Genomic DNA, 27679 nt, shown 5'->3' with positions numbered 1-27679 from the left:
TATATAAGTGATCTAGCTTTTCTTAAATTACATCGGACAGGACTACATACATATTAAAAAAGTATGCATTTTATCATTGTTCCTTCTTATTTTTAACCATTTAAAATTCAGATTTCAAAAGACAGTATATATTACATATAGTTCTTTTTTCCCTCAGCATGAAGGAAAAGATTACAACTTAAGATTCTTGAAATCAAAGACTATCAAGCAAAAAGTTCAATACATGGGCAAGCCAAGTGTTCTACCAATTCAGAAAACATGCATACACACAAACACGCACACACAAAAACCTAAGAGGAATTCCCTTTATCCATGTTAAAAAGGAATATGAACTTGGAAACAGTCAGAAAACTGCACACTATAAACAAAATCCAAGTTTTTTTCCTTTACCATTTTCAAAGCATATACAAAAAACCAATGACTTCAAACAGCACTTTAAAAGAAAAACAAAGGTTTAATTCTTTTTTAGGGGAGACAAATATTCCATTGTATGTTGTATACCTGAAAGTAATACAATGCTGTATGTCAACTATAATTTTAAAATAAGTTAATTTTTAAAAATAAAGACAAAAACATCACAATTTATGAATAGATTACATGTATCTATAGAATTTTAGGTCTTCCAATATGTGTTCTTCTACATATCCCTAGAGAACATCATCATTCCCTGATGTAAACGTCTATGCTACTGACTTTTAAGGAAGGCATACAAGCTGATCTTTCTGGGTTTTTCAACAATGATATGTCATTTATTTGATATTCCATATCCTTTAGTAATGAAGTAACTTTGTAATACAATACATACCTGATAATCTTACCAGGGTTTCAAAAATGTAAAAAGCAAAAAAAATTAATTAATTAATAAATCAGGGCTGTTTTTAAGAGAATGAAAGCCTTTAGCCTTCCAATGTAATTTTAACTGGCAAATCTTAAAGCAGAAAATAAATTATTCTGAAAAAAGAAAAATGAAAGTAGGCACAGATCTAATTTTAAAATGCAAAGATTATATCTTTTGATCATATAAAATGGCCCCACAAGGCCACTTATTAAACAATTAATTTATTCTTTAAACCATAATGTGTTTTATTTGCAAACAAGTATCATTTTTATTTTAATATACACTTCCAAGTATACCCTGGAGTCACTTTTGAAAATAATTAGTCCTAAAAAACAAACAAAAAAGGAGTAGGCTGTATTACTTATGACTTAAGGTGGCTTTGGGATTTTTTTAAGAATTAACTACTCATTAGAGGTATTATTCAACAAAATGTAAAAAAAGAAAAACTTTTTTCCGAAATTATTTACAATATATTTCCACGTCACAAATTTTCTGGACACTTGAATTTGCAGTGAAATATCTGTTACCCTTTCTTCCTTGATTAACCATTGCTCTAACTGCGACATGCTGCATTAATTTTTAAGGCTTTTAAAGTGGAAATTACAATGCCTGCTGTGATAATTGTGATACTACCCTAACTCTGGCAATCACTTTAAAACTACTTCTTTGCTATCATTAGCAATGCTAAATGATAAAAATAATTATGTCAGGAGTATTCTGGAAAATGATTGTTTAATAATTTTTAATATTCTGAAAGTTCGATCTAGAAACTCTCAGTACCATGGATTAGGATTCTGTCTGATGACATGGACCCTTCTAAATTTCCTCTAATTAAGTAGAATTCCCCAGATCGTTCTTAATCAATCAATTCCCTCAACCACTCTTCTCTCTAGCTATCTCCCTTATGGGGAGGCTCCTTGAACCAGTTTCCAGACCAGGCTGACAACAGAATAATCAAGGTAGAGCAATTTCCTGGGATCAAATCAGTTCAGATTCAAGTCTAAAAGCTTCAGAGCTGCGTTACCTCAGGGCAACCAGTCACCCAGTATGAGTCATATGGGTTACACTGAAAAGCATTCCACACTGAATGAAAAGTGACCACTTTCTCCATATTCTGTATGTCCGAGAAACTCGGACATAAAAGGTAAAGCATCTTTTCCATGACAGCTCATCTGAAATACACATCTGTCACTCTTACGAACTGACAATTGACTATATAAATATAATTGCCCTACATTTTGTTTTCTTTTGAAAGAAAGCCAACTCATCCAAATGATTATTCTTCTGGAATGTTCAGAGTTCTTGACAAGTGACAAATGACAAAGCAGAAATGATAAACCAAGACTAAACATGGATAAAATCAATCATGACTTTCCTGCCTATTATCTTATAACATCTGGGTTTAACTCAACCCAAAGATATAGCTGAGAATCAACATAGGAGCATAAAATCCATTTAAAGTAACTGATTATACAAGAGAACAGATGATGTGCAATGCATACACAGATCAGTGAAACGCTTTTTGTCGCTGCTATCAAAAGGACACAAAAGCAGCGTCTTAAAGAGGCCTGTGATCTGATAATACTGCTCAGTCAGTGAGATTATCGATGTCACTCATTCAAATACACCCGTAATTATAGTGGCTGCCAGAAGATGTAGAGGACTGGACTACTGCAGTTTTAAATGCTTCTTTCTAACAAATACTTAAGTTGAAAATACAAATAAATGAAATTCTAAAATACATGCCTTGGGTGAAACATCATGTGATGTTAAGGAAGATTTAGTGATTTTCTTCGACTTGAATTAATTTCAACTTAGAGAACTAAAAACTAAACTGGGGAGGCGGTTAGATCTATTTTAAGGACCAACTCTGAAAAGCCATGGAATGCTGAACTATTAAAAAGATTTTAAAAGATTTTTAAAACTAAATTAATTTCACCTTGCAATAGCCAAAACATAAACACTCTTCTATCAAGGACATCTTGGTGGATTATATGCACAGCATGGCACTCAAGTGCGTATTCAAAGGACCAGTAAATGAACGGCTGGTCGCAGCAAAAATCATTCCTTAGGAACTGGGCTTCTATACCTGATTATTCTTGTCCGTCAGCTCATCAAGCGTTTCAGATTGCTTCTCCAATGCTCGCTCTAATTTCTTGTGCTTAAGCTTCCACTGCCTAATGGACTCCTGAGCTTTCAGTTTCAGCTCTTCTCGCCTCTTCTCTGCCTCCTGCCTCAGGGCCTCCGACTGCTGGAACTCGAGGAGGTACTGCTCAGCCTGTTTGGTTGCGTCCTCCGCGTGGTGAGTCAGCTCTGAGATCTGGAGATCGGCTCGCTTATGTTTGGCCTCACATGTCTCAAAGTGCTTCTGGATCTCCTTAAGTTGATCCAACATCTGTAGTTGCTGCTTTTCCCTGTTCTCCAATTCACGCAATAAATTCTAGGGATAAAGCATGTGAAATATTAGGAACATATTCTTGTCAAAATTGGATACATAACATATCAAACAAGAATCTCTAATGTCACTTAAATGGGAATTGTCTGTATTAAATTTCACTAGCGACCAATCTAGAAAATATGAGTCATTTTCTGTGTATTTTATAACCATAGTACTTGGGAATAATTTTTGATAGAAATATTTTCTCTTTTTTTAGATTACTTCATTACCGAAAAAAGAAAAATACGTATTTTCCAATTGACCATCACTAAAATTCATAGAACATCTTGTTGATGAGAAAAACAATGTACACTACTTTAGTAAGAATTTAGTTTTGTCCAAATGAAGAATGTCAATGTTTCAAAATTTGACAATTATCCTAGCAATCATATGTAATGTTCCACTTTCTGGCAGCATCTAAAATTTTGTTATAGTAAAATAAAATGAGCATTGATGGTAGAAACAGTATAAATAATATTGTATTTCAAAGTTCATTCAAAAGGCTCTCAATAAAGAGTGTATAGATAATGTCCAGCAAAATCAACATGTTATAAGGAACATTTCTCAAGCTTAGATCACTGTAGAAAAATTTTTAAATAAACTTATTAAATTTATTTGAAATACTTATCAATCCAGAAAAGAATCTGAACTATTAAAACCTAACTACCCTAAAACACAGATGGTCACTAATATATTTGGAAGTTACACTAAATCATCATGATTCATACACATTTCTAATTTGCGTAGAATGTGTAAAGATCTATTTTTAACTTCAAAAGTGAAAGGACACTGCTTTTATATGATATTTTATACAAATAAATAATTCTGTAATCATTAACATTAAGCCACTGTTATAAAGCTTTGGAAGAGAGTGACAAATTCAGAAATAAGTACTTATAATGTATCCCTTAATCTGTCCCTCCTGAGCCTTAGTTTCCAAATACCTTGGGTAACCAAGTTAACAAGAAAAGGTCATGTGTCCAAATCAGATTGGGTTCAAGGGGCTGCGAGCTGGACAAACAATAAGATGTGATTAAAAAATATATGGTGAATGCGTAAGTAAAAAAGAAATTATTACAGTAAAAGACACATTGCAATTAATCCGCCTAAAAATACTCTCCCTCGCTTCTAACACACTTATACCATCTTTTTTGCCACTTTCTGAAGCAGTTCTGGAAGTCCTCTTTCCTGAGTGTCTTTAGTTGCGCTGTCATGGCTGCCTAAATGTCCTGAATTGATTCAAAACGTTTTCCTTTCATGGTCATTTTGACTTTGGAGAAGAGTCAGAAGTCACACAGCACCAGACCCAGTGAATAAGGTGAATGACAACACACCATAATGTTTTTATTTAACAGAAACTGCCCTACCAGAAGCAATGTGTGACATGGAGCCTTTCCGTTATGATCACAAAATACAGTGAATGCGGCTGCCAAGTGCCATCCAATGGAAAGGCAGGGATATTCAATATGGAAAGCAGCGCATCAAACCTTAGTAATGGTGTGTGACAAGTTTCAACTTGTTCGGTGCAGTCAGTCGGGTCTGAGCTATGGTTGAGAGAAGGTGTGTTTTAAAATGTGCTGTAAATCATCCTTCATGATGACAACGCTCCATGTCACCCATCACTTCTGGTATATGGCAATTTCTGTCAAATACAAACATTACAGTGTATCCTCATCCACCTTATTCACCGGATCTGACACCATACGACTTCTGGCTCTTCTCCAAAGTCAAAACGATTCAGGACATCGAGGCAGCCATGACAGCGCAACTAAAGACACTCACGAAAGAGGACGTCCAGAACTGCTTCAGAAAGTGGCAAGAATAATGGGATAAGTGTGTTCGAAGCAAGGGGGAGTATTTTGAGGAAGAGTAATGACAATGTGTCTCTTACTGTAATATTTTTTTTTATTTAAACATTCACCATATTTTTTAATGAGATCTCATACATTGTACTAAGGCACCTATAAATAGAGACTGGAAGCATTTACCAACTCCCTCTAGCTCTAACAGCAGAATGTTCAGTTCCAGATTCCATTATCCCTAAACTACAGTTCAAATAAAGTTAATTTCTCCCTTGATTAAACTTATGATTTGACATTATGGCAAAAATAAATAAATACTGACTCAAAAACAAGCTTCATTTTGTGAGCAACAGGTTTGCATTCACTCAGTGAGCTGAATTCTATGCAGCCTGAAGAGATGAGTCAGTCCCTTATCCACCCAAACAAAACAGTAAACTGAGGACTGTACACTTGCTTGAAAGGAAAATTCTAAAATGAGATCAGAAAGCCTTAGTGATGATGGTTTACCCTTTTGCCCTTATCTGAAAGTTCTACCACTGTGATAGAAATCAATTTTATTAACAAGTAGTATCCAAATGATTTCTCCATCAATAGAGGTACTCATTTTTTTTTTCCAACCAACATTTGAGAGAGTAACGACACTTCCTCTGTGTTAGGCACATAGTTTACAAAAAGGTTAGTAAGATCTGGCTTCAATACCAAAGAAGTTAATAATCTAACTGGGGAGATATTCACGCTAAAAGCTAAATTACAACATGGATAGAGCTCGGTGCTAAGATGTGATAAACAGTTACCTGAAGGGTCTATATTCTACAGGGTGGCCAGGGTGGGTCTCTCTTAGGAGGTGACATATGAGCTGAGATTTATATGGAAAGGAGCTAGCAATAATAATAAAATGACAACTACTACTAAAGTTTATTGGACACTTGAGTTGAGCAAGGAATTGTCTAAATACTTTATGTATGGATTACCTCATTCAATTCCACCACAAAACTAAACTAAGGCACTATTATTATCTCAATTTTAGTGATAGGTAACCAAGGCTTGGAATTTGCCCAAGATCACATACCCAGTGAGGGCACTGAATTCAGACCCAGGTAGTCTGATACCAGAGCCCATGTTTCCAACTCTTTGCAGAGCTTCCAGATTCTCGGATGACTCTAACTCCATGTTTCCTCACTCACACACTCCCATAGTCCTATCTTAATGTTTTTTCCCAGAACTGCCAACTTTGAAGAGGTAGATCCCAACCCCCTCCTCCCACTACCTACTCCCCCCACTTCTCCGCCCTCTTTCTCAGGCCTCTGGCTTCATCCACCAATCTGACCAGTTCCCTCACTCCGTTCCTTCTCTACATCTGCTCTTCACTGTCAACATGATCACGCCCTTGATATTCCTTTTGCTGGCTTTAAATCCAGGTTCTTTAACCTAACTTCCTTAATTTTCATTTTAGCCACTCCCTTGCTCACATCTCAAACTCCTTTTTAAAACTGTTCATCCACTAAACCAGAACAGCAAAACCACAAGCTCTTGAGAAACTAAACCACTTCCTATTTCCTACAGCACATCACTGACTCCTCTAAGGAAAATCACCCAGGAGTATCAGTTGATGTGATAACACGATGAGCGCGAACTCCTCAGTGCCCAGACATCCCTCTGCACACCTCTACCCAGTCCACACAGCGGGCATTCCAAAATGTCCTGTGTCTGAGGCCACCATCTTTTCACTTACTCCTGGTATGTAACTCAGCTCCTCCTTGAGAAATATAATTGAAGCTATTAGGCAAGACACCCCCAAAATTTCCTAGCTGTATCATCCTGAAACTTAACAATGGCCAGTCTGTCCTCCTCTCCAGGCTGTGAGGAAAAGGGATCCTCTGTCTTCGACAAATTAGCTGATCTTTGCTATTTCTTTCCACATCCGTCAAGGGCTTCACTACATCAATTATGCCCCCGTCCCTGTCTTGAATTTGTCTTTCCCAACTGGATCATTCTTCTCCACTTCTCCAGCATCTTAAAAACTCACAGTCATAATTGTGTGTGAGTGTGTGTGTGTGTGTGTGTTTAATGAAACAAACAAGAAAGAAAAAAACCTGTATCAATACAACATGATTTTCTAGCCGGCACCCTACTCTTCTTCCTGTTAAGTCAAACTTCTGCCTGGAAAGAGCAGCCCACACTTGATGCCTCACAATCTTATTTCCCATTCACTTCTCAATTTGCTGAATCTGGTTTCCATTCCTCTCATACAATTAAAATAGTTCTCATCCAGATCCCCAAAGATTACCTATAGGCAAATACAACGGACTGTTTAAGTATCTTTCCTAGTTTCCTTGTAGCATGTGTCAGTTACCTCTTCTCATTCTTAGGCTCTCTTCTTCCCCAACTTTTGTAATACCACGCTTCACTAGTTCTCCTTTTTCTTCCTGTTCTTTCATAACCACCTTTCCTGGATCTCTTCTACCATTTATCTTTTAAATACAGATAACTATACAGGGTTTTACTATTAAACATTATCCCATCTTCAAAATATCTTTGGCAGGTAAGTACGTTGTAAGTAGACAGAGATATAAATGATTCCTTATTCAGAAACCAAGACTGATCTTCTAACTCCAGACCTTTAACTATCTAATTGTACAATGACTTTGCACACCTGGTAATCCCACAGGCAACAAGAAGAGGCGCAGGATTAATACACACATGCCCAAAGCTTAAGGACAGAGATTCCTTTGTTCTCACATTTAAAAATTGCAGACTTTCACATTAACATATTACACACAGTAATTCACATAGAAGCGTATTTGAAAACATCATGGTATTGATTCGGTATGTGAGCATAAATGAACAGAAAATATTGCAACCTGCTTTTAGGTAGAAACGGGAGGTCAGAGAGCCCTTCCTGCACCTATAATTTCCCAAGTACCTTCAGCTCAAAAGAATCAATATGCCAAAGTGGCATATTTTGGGTGACATGTTCTGATACCCTTCACGGTACATTACCAAATGGCTGATAGAAACTCCAATTTAGTCTAAAACTTTATACACTTAAATTCCATTTCTTTTCTCTTTCTCTTTCCTTCTTCAGGTGGGGGAAAAATGTTAATGGGTAGTTGCATGAGGGTCTCAGGTTTGGTAACAGCTAGAAGGATTCACAGGACTCAGCATATAGTTATACTTAATGCTGAAACTCTATTAGAGTACAAAATACAGGGCAAAATCAGCACAGGGAAAAGGACATGGGGTGAAGTCCAGTGGAAACCAGGTGCAAGCTTCCAGGAGTCACACAGGACATACTCAATTCTTCCAGCAGTGAATTCTTACAACACTTCTGAAATGTTGTCTACCTAGAAAACTCATTAGGGAGTCAGTACCCAAAGTTTTAATTAGGTCCTAGTCTCTTAGGCACTGTCTGTCCAGTATTTACCAAAATTCCAGACTTCCAGAAGGAAAACAAATGTTCAATATAAACTACACTGTTTGTACAAAAGGTCTAGGCACAGTGAGCTACCCTTACCATTTGGGGAAAGCTTCATATCTGTGTAGAAAACTATCATTCAAGTTCCCAGATGTCAGACAAAGCCCCTAAGGAAAGCTGTCCTCGGGAGAGCCTTCTTGAGCTATGTGAACTCTTTTCTTCCCAGGAGTAAAACAGCCAGAATACACAGAAAGGGAAAGAAGATAATAAGGCCCTAAATGAGTTCTTCATTGAAAACAATTAACTATAAAATGATACCTGTAAAACAATGCATTTAGAAGATGATAGAAAAGAACTCTCTCCCTTGAAAACTGATGGGCTTTGACTGCCATTGGCTCGTTTTTTAATTCGTTGTATGCAAATTCAGAGAAAACTACAGTCTACTTTTCTGAATAGGACATTAAAACGAAAATAGAAAATAAAAATGAGATGTTGTATTTAAAAAATAATGTGGATAGGATCCACCATAAATTCTAGCTTTCAGTGATCACACATCTAAGATCATAATTTTACATACGTTGATTACAAAAGAATATTTATCAACTTGAAATTACAAAATTAGAAAAAGTGACAAGGTAGGAGAATAATGGAGGAAATCTGCAGATTAAAAAAAAACAACTTTGTCCAGTACACAAAAATCTTTCCACCCATCTTCTTCCTTTTTCTCATATTCATGAAGAAGAATTGCTAGGCCTATATTTAAAACATATAAGGGTTAAGGAACAAAAATTACTACCACGTACAAGGCAACAATGATTATTTGTTCACTAATGTAACTAAAAATTCAACACAATTTCTCCTCTACTCTTACTTGACAGTCAATGCACACAAAAGATTGGGCAACTTAGAGAACATTTAAAAACAAAAATCTGGCCCTCCCAAATAAGCCAGGGTACTCTGAATAATACCGTGTTACCCCGAAAATAAGACCTAGCCGGACCATCAGCTTTAATGCTCTTTTGGAGCAAAAATTAATATTAAGACCCGTTCTTATATTATATTATATTATATTAGATCCGGTATTATATTATGTTATGTTGTGTTATGTTACGTTATATTATACGATACTGGGTCTTATATTAAAATAAGATCAGGTCTTAATATAAATTTTTGCTCCAAAAGACGCCTTAGAGCTGATGGCCCAGCTAGGTCTTATTTTCGGGGAAACATGTTATATATTTTAAATACCAATTTTCATCTACAGTATTATGTACTTCGTGTGGAAACGTGTACGGGTAATGAGAACTAGACTTTAATGCCTCCCAAGTAACTCTCCTTAGGGAGACAGTGCCATGTCACAGAAAAGAGCACAGGTCGCAGACTTGAGTTCCAATCCCAGCTCTGCCACTCTGACCGTAGAACTGCTTACCTGTATGAACCAAAGCAACTAAGTCTATAAAATGGACTTTATAATACCTACATCTCAGAAGAATGAAGACCTACATGAGACCACTTAGATAAAACACCACGAAGAGTGACTGGTACATTTTAGGAACACAACAATAAGTTTTTATTACTAACTAGAAACAACATTAGAATTCGAGAGGTAATCCAATGGCTACAGGTTAGAGATGAGGAAATTGAGGCAAAGGAAGATAATTGATCAATCCAAGATCAGGGAGCTAGTTTTCAGCAGAGAAAAGACTCACCACAGGTCCCTAATATTCAATCTAATATTGATTCCACTTTACTATTACTGACTTGGATACTAGCCAAAGAAACTCTTTAATAAATAAGGTGTAGTGTAGTGTTCCTTCCTGAGACTGGAGGAAACCCTGACTATGAATTATACAATCTCTAGATGTTTCTGAAATTTTTTTGAAAACGAGAGAGAAAAATAGACTATGATTCCCTTCTTTGTTCAAGACACTGAGAACTACTGACTAACTGGGGCAAATGTGATCGAGCAGGAGCCGCAACATCAACGGTAGCAAGTAGAGACAGGATTTAAGTTAGCAAATCCAAGAGGAACCACTCTGGTCAGCAAGACCTCATATAGAGGCATAAAATAAGGAGATTATGGCCAAGTAACGTGTGAAGAAAAGACTGGGTCACTGGTGGAAAGGAGATGAGAGCTCACGACCAACGAAAGGCAGAGACAAGAGTGGGCGCTGTTAACTGCACATGAAGACTCATAGCTCAAGAGGGTTAAAGAGATAATGGAAGGTAAGGTCAGAAATCAGGTTTGGGGGGGGAGGAAGGAGGGACCTGGAAATGCATTTTAAGCTTTCAGAGGTTTTTCAGCAAGGGAATAACATGATCAGATACGTGCTTGAGAAAGATTAATCACCAAAGGACATTATGCTAACACTAGGATATTAAACGATTACGGCAACATTAAAAATAATTGAAAACCATCCTTTTAAAGCAGGAATGGATTTTTAGGACCAATTCTTCTCTTATCTGAATTCAATTTCAGCAATCAAATTCAATGGAGCTGGCTTATAATAGATGAGAACCAACTGTGGCATTTAAGAGACTAGAAAAGAAAAAAAAAATCATGTCAGTCTTCTTGAAGGAAATACGGGTATGTTTCCATTCAGTCCAATGAACATTTAACACTCGCAGCAACATCCAAGCTGCTGAGATTCGAAGATGAGTAAGATGCTCTGGCCCTACATTCCAGAGAACCAGAGAACCACACAGCCTAGTGGGGGAGACAGACGTATAACAGTTATTTTTCATAAATGTGATATATATATATTTATGTAATTCTTTCTTCTCTATTTCAAATTTTGCCTCTCTTCCTAATTTACAATGCCTAATCTATACTTATATTTCTTTCCTCGGTGTCTTTCTCTGATTGTAGAAAGTTTTCTAACAATGATTCTTTGTTCCATTAAAAACAAACAAACAACAACAACAAAAAAAAACAGAGCCCTGAGAAAACACCATTACGTGGTGCTTGAGGGAACAAAAAGATAATTCAAGAGTTGCTACAGAAAGTAATAAAGAGAAAGAGAGAAAGAGGGAGGGACAGGGAAGAGAGAGACACACGAACACAAAATGAATGCCCATGCCAGTCCATCCCAGGACTCAAAGGACAACCCACACCACCCAGGCAGGAGTGTGGCTGGCACTCCTGCCCTCCGCTGCCCTTCAATGCCTTCCTTTATGACGAAAGTGCTCTTGGCACTGGTGCTGGTAGGGAAAGGGGGCTGAGAGGAGAATGGGGAAGGGAGAAAAAATTAATAAGAGAATCTGATGGACAAGACACCTCTCCCAAACACTCACAAAGAAAGGCTTTTGTAAGAATTCAAAATAATCTAATTCTGCAGTGTTTGAAAAGAATAATCCCAAATGAGGGCCAAGTCAAATAGAAATACAACCATTTGTAAAGCCTCTCTTTACTAATGAAAAATCAGTGAAGAAGCCACTTGTTCAATTTGTTCCATTCTCCCAAAAAGTTTGATAATGTCTGAGAAAGCCCCTTCTAAATTCTAGAGGGAAAATATTAACTATAGATTTGTATTTTATTATTTATAATAGCTAGCCTATCAGTTTTAGATACACCAAATATATGATACAATAGTAGTAGATACACACACACACATACATACACACACTTTTTATTTAGTATATTAGAGGAAACATGCTTGCATTATACTCATTTTACTGAAAATAAAGAATAATTTCAAATTCTAATTATTATAGAGATTCAGTTTTTATATCTTGGCTGACAAGTTCATTTCAAGCATAAGTGTTTTGGCGAAAACTCCTTGGTCGGAAACACAATGCTTAGTTATACTATTTCTCACATAAAAACACACAAACCACACTTGAATGATCTATTTTTACAGTACAGTTGCTAGAAATGCAGTGCAGTGAAAAGGCATATAAAGCTCAGTTCTTTACATGAACAAAAACAGACACTAAAGCTAACACATAGCAAACAAGCCTCAAGTAGAACACCATTTGAAATAGAATTCAAGTAATCATCATTAATACTGACTCCATAAACAAAGATTAAACTAATTCCAGCCCCAAATATGACTTCCTTAAAGCAGGGACAAGATGAAAACACTCACTGAAGAGACCTAGGGACATTATATCCAAAATGAGAAACAAATACCACAGTGAGGAAGATGACCGACTCAAGTACAGGAAAAAAATATTCACATTTTGTTTCTATACTTTTGTATTTACTGAAATTAAACTCTGTTCCAGCATGTTGGAACACTTTAGTTTCCATGTGGCCAGTTAATTACATTTATAGATGATTTAGTTTTAACTAAACAAAAATGGGCAGTAAGCTGAAAAACAAAACAAAACAAAACAAAGCAAAAATCCCTGCAAAGAAACGACAGGTTGACTATAACGTCATTCAGGCATGGATAGGTATTTGTAAATGTGACTTCAGGAGTCACATGAAGTCAGGCAGCATTCACTGAGTGCCAACTCTAGACACAAGGCTAGGCTCAGGGATGTGAAAAATACAAGGCAACATCCTGTTTCTCAACTAAAAGAAAACCTGACCCTAGCACTGCTGTCTGACCCACAAGCTGTCAGCTCCTATCCTACCTCTTCCTCATATCTTCTCTGATTTCATGGAGGCTGCAAAACTGAATGTTCCACATTCCCTTCAACTAGGTTTTGAGGGCAAATTAGACGCAGTGTAGAGAGATTTAGAATATGGAAGTGAGGCAGGGACCATACACTTGCTAACTTGGCCTTTTGCTGCTGACCAGCAAGGTCATGGAGATATAATTCCTTTTGTTCTCTAGCGAATCCTCTCCTTGGTGCTGGCCTTGCTTGGAAACCTAGTCAAGGCCACACCTGCCAAAAATATAAACAACTATTGCATAAAATACCTAGTGCAGTTCTAGTTCCTAAATGAAACCCTAACTGATGTTATCAAGTTTTCTTTTTACTGAGTAAACAAAAGAACTAACAGATTTAATAGGATTTCACCTGAAATTCTCAGATTCTCAATTAAGCCATGCCCCACTCACCTCCACCGGGGAAATTAGCTTGACATATTCTTGCATGTCCTGATGAACTCATTCATTTTGGTATAATTTAGGTGTTTTATGAACTGATAACTCAGAGGACAACTAATCAATTTTCCACGGTCAGGAGAACTAAGGCAAGTCTCTTTGAATAAAGGAACTCAAATCAATCAAAAAATGCGTGGTAGCCCGGAAATATTCCTACATACAGCTAAATTAGGCCATCACTCATTGGGATCATACTATTTAAAACTTTTTTTTTTTTTTAAGTCATGACTGATTGAAAATAGAATATAGTCTTAAAATCTGTGAATCAATTGTTTTCTAACTCATGCAAAACATACATTACTAATCTTTAAAAACTGATTCAAAACTTTAGTTAGAGATCAGCCACATAAAACATCAGGGAGCATTGCAGTAACCGTGTCACAAATATTCTTCCTTTAAAAATAGGACTTTCTGTCTTTCCTGTCATACTAATTTTGACCACATATACTATTTTCATTTGCTTTTTGCCAAATGAGGCAGAGACACACAACGGATATTAATCCCAAATACTAAGTTTCTCAGTCCTTCTCAGTGATTAAAAGTAATTATTTCTCCACAAGTCCTATGAGAACATATCAGCTTCATACAAATACAATTTCCTTGTACTTTTTAATGAAACATAATACTAAGCTTAAGCACAGTACAGAAAATAATGTTCAATTAATTAAGTACATTCATCTCTTTGTGAAGAAATAAAATATTAACTTCTGTTTCATTAGCCATGATGTTCACTACAACGAACATTTTAAATACACATTTCTTCAGAGTGTTTAATTTAAAACACAAGGGAGCATATAATTAACATCTAGGCCCTAGCAACACACTAGGGAAATTCTGACCCTGGCACACATATCTCAAAAGTACATTTGTGTGTTTTTTTTAATTTTTCTCACACTCTATTAGACTGTTAATTTTAACTCTGCAACTCTGATGTTTAACTGAAGTAGGCGCTTTGAGAAGAGAACATTTGAACATAAATAGGATAAAAACCCCTCTACTTTAAGCAGATTAGCATTTGGGATGTCTTTTGATTCAGGTGGAACTACACAGGGTTGCACATTTGCTATGAAATGCGATAGGCCGAAGCAGGTATTAAAGAAAGACGTCCACCTATATCTTACTAATATTGATGTGGCAGCTGACAGGTCTAAGATAAATTACATAGTTCAACTAAAGAAGTATTATTTTATGTCTAATTACATGACATAGCAAGGAGGAAAAACTAAATGTCACATAACACTTAATATTATTGCTTTACAATCAATATAGAGTATTATAGTTTATTTGAAACACATCGGGCACATGATCTTAAATAATATAATAACCTTCTGCGTTTGGAAGAAATCAATTTTTCTACTTTAGACAGAAGGGGGAAAGAGAAGCTAAGTAAGTCTAAATGAGATAAAAGAACCCTGTATTTTTAAAAGTAAATATTGTTTCAAACAAAAATTATGATCCACTGAGATACCACCTCACACCCATTAGAATGGCTACTATTAAAAAAAAAAAAAAAAACCCAGAAAATAACAAGTGTTGATGAGGATGTGGAGAAACTGAAACACTTGTACACTGTTGGTGGAAATGGTACAAAATGGTACAGACACTGTGGAAAACAGCATGGTAGTTCCACAAAAGACTAAACACAGAATTACCATATAACCCACCAATTCCATTTCCAGGTATGTCCCCAATAGAACTGGAAGCAGGGTCTCAAAGAGAGATTTGTACACCCATGTTCATAACAGCATTATTCACAATAGCTGAAATGTGGAAGTAACCCACATGTCTGTTAACTGATGCATGGATATCAAAATGTGGTATATACAATCAATGGAACATTATGCAGCCTGACTAGGAAGAAAAATGTGCAATATGTGCAACATGGACGAATCTTAAAGACATCATGCTAAGTAAAATAAGTCAATTACAAAACAACAAAAGTTGTACGATTCCACTTATAGGAAGTACTTAGAGCAGTTAAAATCATAAAGACATAAAGTATAATGGCGGTTGCCAGAGGCTTGGGGGAGGAGAGAATGGGGAGTTATTGATTAATAGTATAGTTTCAGTGGGGATGATGGTTCTGACGGTTGCACAAGAATATGAATGTATTTAATACCACTGAACTATACACTTAAAAATGGTTAAGATGGTGAATTTTACATGTATTTTACCACCATGAAAAAAGAAAAAAATAATAATAATCCTATTTTGACTCCAGTAGACATAGAAAGTGATAGCATTGAGGGATGTTTCTTTAATCGGCCACTCAATAAAGTCCAAGACGCCAACCCCCCCACTACAGCCATGCCACATTCAGACAATCATAGTAAAATCAGTGTGCTTTCTATACCAATGAGAATTCAAGACGGTGCATATGACAGTTATGTTTACACTATACTTTAGTCTGTTTAGTGTGCAAAAGCATTGTCTAAAAAAAAATCAATGTATAGACCTTCGCTACAAAATACTTTATTACTAAACAATGCTAACCATCATCTGAGCCTTCGGCGAGTCCTAATCCTTTTGCTGGTGGAGCGTGTTACTTCAATGTTCTTGGCTGCTGACTGAGCAGGGTGGTGGTTGCTGAAGGTTGGGCTGGGCTCTGGCAATTTCTTAAAATAAGACAACAGTGAAGTTTGCCACATTGATCGACTCTTCCTTTCATGAACGATTTCCCTGTAGGATGTAATACTGTTTGATAGCACTTTACAGACAGTAGAACTTCTTTCAAAATTTGAGTCAATCCTCTCAAACCCTGCTGCTGCTTTATCAACTAAGTTTATGTAATATTCTAAATCCTTTGTTGTCGTTTCAACAAACTTCAGAGCATCTTCACCAGGAGTAGATTCTATCTCAAGAAACCACTTTCTTTGCTCATCCCTAAGAAGCAATTCCTCATCTATTAAAGCTTTATCATGAGATTGCAGCAATTCAGTCACATCTTCAGGCTCCACTTCTAATTCTAGTTCTCATGCTATTTCCATCACATTCTCAGTTATTTCCTCCACTGACGTCTTGAACCCCTAAAAGTCATCCATGAGGGCTAGAACTCCTGCAAATGTTGATATTTTGACTCCTTCCTGTGAATCATGAATGTTCCTAATGGTATCTAGAATGGTGAATCCTTTCCAGAATGTTTTCAATTTTCTCGACACAGGGTTGCCACAAACCTTCAATTTGTAAAAAAAAAAAACAAAAAAAAAACAAACCTCGGTATCTGTGAAGTGCGATAAAGCAGAGCACAATAAAACGAGGTATGCCTTTATATAAATAATAGGACTGCTCCGGATAATAATATCTTTCCTCTCCAAAACATTTACTTTTGTTTAGATGGGCAGTTGAAACAGGGACAGATAACATCAAAGCAGATTCTAGCTATACTACAGCCTTTGTGACTATTAGTGCATTTTCTGTTCACCCAGACTCCTAGGGGATTCCTCTGGGTATCCCAACTGAACGTGTGGGACGTTTACCACGGCTCTTCCTTTTCAATGGGCCTAGGCTCTGTTGTAAGCTCTGCTCAGTTTGCGATTCAGAAAACATTTCAGAGGAAAAGTTGTGCCAAGTGTCAGATACATCACCCTGTACTCCCCTTCTCTAAAAAATACTTGACGCCTCCTGCCCGTGTACCCAGAAAACTGATAACAGCAAACAGATTTTTCAAAACATGTCTTACCCAGTGTTTCTCAATAGGAGATCTCTTCTACAATAAGAGTCCACCAATAACAAAGGCAGCACGTCTTCTTTAATCAGAATTGCCAAAAGTTTTCCTAATTTGTTGATCTTCTCTAAGGAAGAGCAAACTATAGTCTAACATCTTTGCATTATAGGTACCCTACATACTAAATATTGCATGATATACACACATACTTCAAGCAAAGTACTAGAAATTATAAACATTTAATACATTTTTAAAAAGCTTGCTAATATTGACCTTTGTTTATGTTAGTCATGGGTTCCTTATTAAAAACTAAAAGAATGTTTTCTCAGTGCATATGAATAATTTAGGTTTTTCTTACAAAGATAATTTATACTATTTGAACATTTTCAAGAATATAATAGACCTCTTGACTTTTTGTTGTTTAAGGCTAAATACAATCTCATTTTTAAGAAGAATCTCATTTCTTCTTGTAGAAAGCTGCCTGAAAACAAACATCTAAAAAACAATTTCATGTTCCACTTAAAATGATGTGCTATCAAATTCAAATCACTATAAAGATAAGGTAACTATAAAGAGCGCAGGAACAGTGTATGAACAGTTACACTTTGCTTATTATACAATCTACTACCCCCCTTTTAATGGTAGACAATTACTTAGATTCTGCAAGAACATTACTTCGTTTGTTTCCTATCCCCCATTCTTCCATAGCAAGTCCTTCAATAATTACTCTCAATGTTGTATTTTATCTTTATAATTGCTTTATATAGTAAATCTACCTATACCTAATATAAGTTATCAATACTTCACTGTTTTGTGAGGAATGTAAGTTTCTCTCTCTCTCTCCACACCTCCTGCACATGCCCACTCACACGGACACGCATGCACGTACGCCCACATACACACACACACACGCACACTACATGTACACAAAGATAAGAATCACAAAGATCTAGATATTTAATTTATATGTAAAACACGAGTCAGAAATTATCATGATTTAAGAAAATAAAGAACTCGAAATGGACATTTCTTTTTGAAATGGACATTTTTATTCCTAAGTTATGTCTTTATTTGCCACATTCAAATGATAAACTATAATGAATGTTAGTGATAGTTTAAAGGCAAACATATTTGATCTACTTCTACTTTCTGGCTTTCTAGAAATATTCGTGCAGCTCAGAGTTACAGAAAATAGAAAGCCTGCTTTTCTTCACAACTCCTGAAATTCCCATTTTCCCTTATAGATGAAAGATCTGAGAATTACACCAAATCTTCCAGGAAGTGTAAAGGGTTATTTGTTTTGTTTTGTTTTTCGCTTTATTTAGTTTTAGAGTTCTTACTTATAGAGCATCTCTGCCAATAATCACCTTTATGGAGAGTTTGAAGTACAGAGCATTATGGGTTAGCAATTTGCTCAATGTCAGAGTTAATTTGGATGATAACAGGCAGACCTCATCTCCACTAGGTTTGACAATTTTAGACTCTGTCTATAAAGTTTGACTGCCAATGTTCATTTTCTTTATAATCTAATCTGTTTAAAATCTGATTAAAAATTACTTAACACTCAGATGATACCTTATTTTACAGCACGCACTTGGATAAGGAAGAAATTATTAAGATAAAAGGAAGTACAATAGGACATTATAGGCAGGGTAATTAAGAAGCCTAAGATCATAGGTCTCTAAGGAGGGTTTAAAAGTAATAGGGGAGACCACTTCATGGACGGTGCAGGTGCCTGACCGCTAGGGTGTGTGCACTTGAAGCTAAGCTGAATAGTGATAGGTGTCGACCATGGTTTTATTTTCATATATATATATATATATATATATATTCCCCCCACCCCAACGGGTTGTGGAGTGCAGCACAGGGAATGGGGTCAGTGGAACTGTGGCAGTTGTGTGGGATGTCGGAGGGGTTGTAGATTGGGGGAGGGATGTTGTCACTTTGTGAGGGGTATAAATGTCTATTACATGAAACTAATTTAAAAAACAGTAATAGTGAAGGAGGCATTATTGCATGGTAAAGTGGCTAGATTTACACAAGAAATGGAAGAATCGAAAGAGTTTATCCTAGAAGCATGGTAAAAGAAACAACCTTCCTTCAATTTCTACTGTACTCACGATCAAAAAGAAGTTATTATTCATTATCATTTCTGTTTTCCACTACTCTTCCTCTTTTTAAAAGTAAATTCTGGCAGTACAGTCCTGAGTTTCTGCTAATGAATAATCATGTCAGTTGTCACTCAATTATCACTTCCAACATTTAATCTAAATTATGTACAGCACCTTGGGTTTTTTTTTCTTTCTTTAAAGTTCTTCATTAAATTTAAAAGTCAAATTTTTTTTTCAAGTAGAGTAAATTGATGGAAGATGGAGGCTGAGATTAAATCAGGAGGAATCATTGATCAAGGATGCTTGGAATTCTTATGAATACAAATAGCCTATCAAGGTTAATGAGGTTCAATTCAAGTTTAGAAGAAGAAAAAAAATGCACTTAGTATTTTCTATGCATATACAGATTTAAGGTCTCAGGTACAATTTGAAAGGTAAATTATGCAAACTCAAATGAAGCTTTCAGTTAGGTATTTTACAAGCTATTTTCACTGTTTTTCCCCCAGTGTAAAATACCTGCTTAAAATATATATTCTCGATCAACAAAAAGTAATGCAATTAGTGAGAAAGAGCTAAGGTCCCCTTGAATACTGGCAACTCTTCCAGAAATTAATGTGCTTTTAAGGAATGTACAACAATGTTAGCTTTAAAAAATAGCCATAAAAATGTTCTACAATATATTGTTTTAGTCGACAAATATTAATTCAGTGCCTAACATGGGTAAGACATTGCTGGAAGGCACAAAGGCATACAGAGATAAGACTTGGTTCTTCAACCATACTCATCTATGCTCTGAAAAGGGACCTAAGTCTGTTTCATAAGTGGCTCCCAGAATGCCACAAGTTTGAATCTGACACCAACACATACTGATAAATGGTCCGGAGCAAAATCTGTGCACAGCAACATTTCAAAAGAAAATGTAAACAGAAGATTGAGCATCAGAGTGGAAGCAGACAAAAAGATTGTTAGAAAGACAGGAAAAAAAAAAAAAAGTCAGTTCAATGCACTCCAGGAATAAAGACAAAATCTGTTGAAATAAATGAGAGTTCTGGTGATAAGAACCCGTTAAAGAGAGGTGGAGGGTTGGGGAGCCTTATGATAGCCAGGAACAGTCCTTTAGGCATCATTATTCTCTGATTCTGTGTTCATCAAGCAATTTTTGTGTTGTTGTTTGTTGTTGTTACTAATTTAGCTTTCCAAAACCTAGGTACAGAAAATTGGGAGACTGGTGGCCTGCATAGGAGAACAGCGTTTAAATACCCGCATAGGACTGCTGCAGAATACATATTGCTGTCTTGTGAGTTTCACTGTTAACAGGATCCAGACTCTCAGATCACATTAATTTTAGGACACAGAAAACTCAAGTTTCCAGATGTGAGGACAAGACCTTGAAAAATGATACCGTCACTAAGGTAAGGACATCAAGGTTGGGTTTGTCTTAATGACAGGGTAGCTTCCTCTGAAGCCTCTTTTCTCCTTTGTTTCCACCCACTTCGAAATCTTAAAGAAATATACCCAATTACTTTAAGACAGGGTGAGAAAGGTGCCATAAGGACATTAGTGATGTTGGCAAACGGATGGTTCAGAAGGAAGGATTATAAGCTCTGGAGGAGGTGTTAGAAAGTCAAGGTTAAAGAGAAAGACAATGATCCAACAAACCATAAGAAATGTGACTATACCAATAATCTCATTTTGTGCATCTTTTCTTATTTGTATTCGGTCTCTAAAAAATAACGAAAAGAGTTTAATTTCCATTTTTTATAGAATGTATAAGGCAACATCCCCATACACCTCACATAATATTTTCTAAAATTAAAGCAGAGACTAAATGTTTTTCAATTAAATTTCAATAAAATCCCCAACTGTTCGAGGTTAAATTGAGTGATCCATGATCTGAATCTCTCACAAAGTCTATGCTAGATGTCACTTTGAGAATAGGTTGGTAATAAAGATATTCAATGGACCTCCACAAGGTATGAAAAATAAGCCATAATTGGAAGTGTCACTAAATCCAAAACAACTGATGTAAATTTAATTACTTTATTTTTTAAATAAGAAAATCAGAAAATAAAAATGCTTTAATGGTAATTTCTTCCAAGATGAATGTTATTTTGTGATTATCTTTTTCAGTGGCAACTGGGGCGGGGTGGGGAATCTTTCATCATCCAAAAGAAATTTGAATTAGACTTGAGACAAACTCAAAGAATTTTCTGCATCAATTTTAGAATGTCATCTGCATAGAGACAGGGAAATCTGCTGGATTTTTGTTCACTGCTAATGTCACCAGCCCCTAGAATAGTGCCTGGCTATTAAGTTTTTAGTATGTGAGTAAATGATCAGCTTCTTTCTCCAATTGTCTTTCATATCCAAATCTATACAACTAATCCAAACTAACCCAAGAGAACTCCAATTCTTTCCTAACCCATGTGAAAAATATGAAAAACCTTAATTAGGACAAGGGGAAAGCCAGGCTCTTTGAATGAGAGCATTATTAGGTTACTGTAAGTCATTTTTTTAAATGCCTATGTATTTGAGATCTTTTTCCAATTTATTCCATAAGTGGTAAATGGGGAAAAAAAACAAAACAATGGGAAGGGAAGGAGGGAGGAAGGACAGACCACCATGTCGTTCTAATGAGCTTAGCAAAGAGATTTTTTCTAACTTTGATATTTATTAGCATAGCTTTTTTTAAATACTTCATTTTGGAAAAATAATCACATTTTAGCACTTTTGTCAGCAGGATCTAGGGCTAAAATAATATCTATGAAGTGAACTTTAAAAGTCCTGCAATTACAATTGCTCTGAAAATATTTCTAATAAGTAATTATTAAACATGTAGAGAGGACTTTGTAAAAAGTACATCAATATTTCATTATTTATACAATCTGAATCTTGAATCAAATCTAAAATGCATTTTCTGTTGTCGCACTGACAAGATGAAAGAAAAACTCAGACTGGAGTAACATTAAGTATTTCCTTTGGATTATATAAGGTTAGATGCATTTAACACCAATTTTCTACCTTTCATTATAACTTAGGAACATCTTCAATGAGGTAACTTATTACAACTAGAACACAAACTTTACTAACAGATACACGGGAGTATTGATACATATCTATTTCCAAATGTGTCATCCATGTTTGATCTAATTTGCATAATTACCGAAGTAAAGCCATTCCCTTTTTATGAAGTTCTTTCCTTTGAGTTTTAATATTTTCTGATAATTACCCCCATCTGTTGTAGATAAAAGGTGAGCAGGATATGGTAGCTGCTTAGTGACACCTCATGCATGGTTACCATGTCATTCATGATTAATACGCAACCCTAAACTAATGCAGGCATCACAATTCTACCTCAAGCAGAACAGCTAGATACTTGAAAACCTTTACAGTTCCAAAGAAGAAGTATCAGTAATACCGTTTTGCTGCAAATTCCACCAGTTTCACTCCCTCAAATAAATAATAATTCACTGTTCCTTCAGAGATAAAAAGTCCCTTCTGCCTGTGGGAAGGGCTCAACTGCTACTAGAACAAAAATATTTTCAAGGTTAGTAGGTTCCTGGCTTTGAGGTCCAAATTGAAAGAGAAATGAATCCATAGAAATGTCTACATATAATCAGCCATCTACATAAGTTTACATTACCAAAGTTCATAAACTATCACAATCTTTACATTAAAATTTCATTAAGCAGTTCTATGAAACAAAACCAAAGTCCTCTGAATATGGCTTAAAAATAGCAAAGTCACCTCCACTTGTGCTTCTAAATGTGCTTTCTCGTTGTCTTTTCGCTCCACGCACCGCCTCGCTTCCTCTAACTCAGATGCCATGGCACTGACGTTCAGCTGTATTCTCAAATCTGACATCTGCTTCTCCAGATCCTCTTTTCCCTGCTCAACCCCTTAAAAGAGAAAAGGTAAAGCTTGATGACTGTTGTTTATTTACAGAAGAATGTACTTCTGAGTGGTACAAAGCCCTGATGTTTTAATGTCCCAGCTAACACAGTGCACCTATTAACACTGTCACTCAGCAGACTTCAGAATTTGCCGGTCTTGTTGTTTCAAGGCTCACACAGTTTTCTAAAATATGTACACTGACAAGTTTTCCGGTATGATTCCACTTTGATACTAAAACTTAAAATGTTATTTGATTTCTCGTACAATTTAGTTCAGGAAAATCCTACACATGTTTTTAACTTTCCTTACATCCCTACATTACCTTCAAACTCTAACAAAAATACTTCAGAATTTTCAACTATGCTTCTGCCAACTGAAGTTCACATAACAAAATGCTTTTCTTGCAACATAAACAAATGTTGTTAAATCTGTTATGACCAGTAACTTACTAATTCTGGAGAGTACTACCTGAAATTATATCACTGAATATAAATTGACTTAGTATTTAATTCAATATGAAATACTTGTTCTGTGATGTACAGTACACTGTAATATCACCTTCTTCAAAGATAAGTAACACAAAAACCCTTTCTCAATGAGCTTGTACTCCAAGAATAGGAACAAGACATAAAGTACGTCCTTGAGTCTAAGATGTCAAAAATTGGAAAATATTTATCGATTTAAAACTAGTGGTTTTCCAGTAGTTTCCATTCCAGAAAGGAAAGATGGAAGGAAACACTACCAAATCAAATCTATAGCTCATTCATAAGATACACCCCAACTTTAGAAATATCAAAGTGTTTAAAATAGCACATCTTGGATGAAAGACACATAAGCATTTTAATAGTGTAAAAACACTGACAGGTACTATACAGATATTTCTGCATAGTATAATGGTTATTACACTGAAATAGTACAAAGGATGGGCTGATTATCTTGGTGAGAAACCGAGGTAGGAAGAATTGGGAACTAAGTTAGATTTAAAGAATGGATATAAAATTTCACCAAGCAAAGGAGATAAAGTTGGGGTTCCCTTATTTGAGGGAAAGGAAACAGCAGAAAGCACTGAGGTATTATATTGAATATTCAGGTAACTACACACACAATAGTTTGATATAGCTGACACACATGAGGGAGGGAAAGGGGCAGGTAGCAGGGAGTTTACGCACTGCTAGGGAGCTTATAAATTATCCTGCAGACCAGGAATTAGCAAACATTTTCTGTAAAGGGTCAGACAGTAAATATTTTAGCCATATATCCTCTGTTACAACTACTTAACTCTGCCATTGTATTGCAAAAGTAACTTAGACATAGACATAAATGTATTCCAATTATTTATGAAAGTTTGGATTTGGCCCATGGGCCATACTTTGTCTATCCCTGCTAGGTCTCCAACCTAAAAATATGCATATTTGTTTAAGAGAAATATCTTTATTCATTTTATAAATGTATGTATTCATTATTTATAAATGTTTCATTTGTATATGTGTGCATATAACATATAGATATAGATGTTTCATAATATGTATATAACATTAGTATATATACATAAAATGTTAGTATGAATATATATTATATAAAACATGGAGATATGAGTACATATACATATGTGTATATTAATGAGATGTATGTATTTTAGGTGTGGAGACATATTTGGCTATGTTTCATAATATAGATACATATAAAATATCAGTATGGAGATAGATGGATAGATAGATATACAGAGGGTGCCAAAAAAATGTATACACATTTTAAGAAAGGAAAAAGTGTATTAAAATTGCAATACTCCATATATACTGATAACAAAAGCTGAATACAAGTCATGTGTATACATTTTTTTGGCACGCCTGGTATCTGCATGAATAAAATTTGCATGAATGAAACATTTAGCAAAATTAAAATAGTTAAAACATAAGGTATAAAATATAAATAATGTTACACACACTCTCCTCCCACATCCAGAGGATTGTCTCGTACACTCCCTTTTGAAGAACGCTTGTACCAAACAGTGATGAGTTAGTAAATGGTAACAGTTAAGAGCTCAAGTTTGGGGAGAAAAGATTTGGGTCTGCTCCTTCCCATAAATATGACGTTAGGCAAGGTATTCACTCTGTTTGTTCCTCAGTCTTTTCTTTAAAAAAAATAAATAAATAAAATCATTAAAATAGAAATAAGAACAGTACTTTTCTCCTAGAACAGTTGTAAGAACTAAAGGAGACAATGTAAAATGAGTAGCATGAGGCATTGCATGTAGTAAGAACTCAATAAATTATGAGAGGTTTTAATCAAGAGAGTAACATGAATGGTTTGTGTCTTAGAGGGGTCCCTGTAGTAGCAGTATAGAAGACAGATCACAGAGGAACTAGAATAAGACAAGAGGGTAATACAGATGACAGATGAGATGGACAATGACTAAACTGGGGTAGTAGAATAAAAAAGAGGATGGGGCAAATTCAAGAGATCTCTAGATCTATAAATAGACAGGATATCAGGACGAATTAGATGGTGGGGAGAAGGAATAATTTCAGATGTTCTTTGTATTTTAGGCGTGGATATCTGTCTGGATAAAGGATGATGCCATCAATTGATACAGGGAATAAAAACAGGTTTTGAGGAAAGGAGGAATTCAGATTTAAATCTGTTGACTGAGCACGCTATGGAACGGCACATGGAGACGTGCACTGAGTAACTCCATCTACAAGGCTGAAAGTCAGGAGAATGGAGCTACGTTTAGGGATCATCATTTACAGGTGGCTAAATCATACTATTAAACAGCCTCTATGGAGAAGTACTGAGTGAGAAAAGCCATAAACAAGATTCTACACAACACCAGCACTTGAAAGACAAACTGTGAACAGGGAAGAGTCAAATGGCAAGAATGAAAACAACTAAGGCAGAAGAACCAGGAAAGAGTCGGAGTACTGAAGTCAGTGGAAGAGTTCCAAAGAGGAAGAGAAAATAATCAGGGGTCAAGTAAGATAAGTAATGGCAAGATTCCTTTGAATTTAAGTGAGGAGAACACTAGTAAACTAAGCAAAGTCAATTTTACAAGAGAGGTGGAAGTCATTTCATAGTGAGCAGAGGAATAAACAGCAGCCAGAGGGTGACAATGAGTGTGATTTCTTATGTACAATTTTTTTTATAAATAATGCAAGTATTACATAAAGACGAAAACTCCAGAATTGTTAAAAGAAGATGAAGAAGTTCATTATCTCATTAATAAGAGAACTTTTAGATTTTTTTAAACCTGGTAAACAGTTAAGAAAAATGAGATTTTTCTAGTCTTCAAAGATTTACACCCTAGGTTTGGTGATGACTTTTTAGATACAGCACCAAAGTCACAAACCACGAAAGAAATATCTGATAAGCTGGACTTCATTAAAATTTAAATTTTTCAGCTCTGTAAAAGACATGGTCAAGAGAACAAAACGACAAGCCACAGATTGTGAGAAATTATTTGCAAAGACATATGTGATAAAGGACTGTTTACTGAAATATACAAAGGACTCTCAAAACTCAACAATAAGAAAACAAGCAACGCAACTAAAAAATGGACCAAAGACTTCAACAAATATTTCACCAAAAGAGACATACAGGTAGCAAATAAGCATAATAAAAGATGCATGTCATCAGGAAAATGTAAATCAAAACAACGAGACACCACTCCAAACCTGTAAGAATGGCCAAAATCTGTAACACTGACAAAGGCAAATGCTGACAAGGATATGGAACAAAAAGATGCGGAACTCTCATTCACTGCTGATGGGAATGAGAAATGACACAGTCATTTTGGAGGACAGTTTGGAAGAATCTTATAAAACCAAACATACTACCATACATCCCGCAATCACAATCTTTGGTATTTACCCAAAGAGGATGAAAACTTATGTCCACACAAAAACCTGCACATAGATGTTTAGTTTATAGCAGCTTTACTCATAATTGCCAAAAGTTGGAAGCAACCAAGATGGCCTTCAGTACGTGAATGGATAAATAAACTGTGGTACATTTAGACAATGTAAGAGAGAGAGAGAGAGAGAGAGAGAGAGAGAGAGAGAGAGAGAGAGAGAGAGAGAGAGAGGCGCAGGGGGAAGGAAAGAGAGAGAGGGAAAGAGAAAAAAAGAAAGGGAGAGAGAGTGTCAAGAAAACACAAGAAGGAAACAAAGACATATCACTAAGTAAAAGAAAACAATTTGAAAAAGTTGCATACCATGAGATTCCAACTGTATGAGATTCTGAAAAAGGCAAAACTATGGAGACAGTAAAAAGATCAGTGGTTGCCGGGAGTTAAGTGGGACAGAGAGATGAATAGGTGGAGCACAGAGGATTTTAGGGCAGTGAAACTACTCTATAATAATATAATGGCAGATAGAGGTCATTATGCATTTGTCCAATCCCATAGAATGCACAACACCAAGAGTGAATCCTAAGGTAAAATACGGACTTTGGATGATCCTGGTG

General features: G+C 35.8%; 1 protein-coding gene across 5 annotated transcripts in view; it reads right to left on the bottom strand.

Moving 5' to 3' along the window:
- CEP128 (centrosomal protein 128) overlaps positions 1-27679 on the bottom strand; it is a 340375-nt gene that overhangs the window by 240410 nt on the left and 72286 nt on the right. For all 5 annotated transcript variants that reach the window (XM_033109699.1, XM_033109698.1, XM_033109695.1 and 2 more), the window contains 2 exons: positions 23072-23223; positions 2928-3278 (listed from right to left, as the gene is read on the bottom strand). In XM_033109699.1, the coding sequence (XP_032965590.1) occupies positions 2928-3278; positions 23072-23223 (503 nt within the window). The remainder of the gene's footprint in view (positions 1-2927; positions 3279-23071; positions 23224-27679) is intronic.

This window comes from Rhinolophus ferrumequinum, chromosome 6 (genome assembly GCF_004115265.2).
Source record: "Rhinolophus ferrumequinum isolate MPI-CBG mRhiFer1 chromosome 6, mRhiFer1_v1.p, whole genome shotgun sequence".
Lineage (NCBI taxonomy): Eukaryota > Metazoa > Chordata > Mammalia > Chiroptera > Rhinolophidae > Rhinolophus > Rhinolophus ferrumequinum.
The sequence above is the reverse complement of the archived record's forward strand: the minus strand, read 5'-3'. Positions and strand labels throughout refer to the sequence as shown.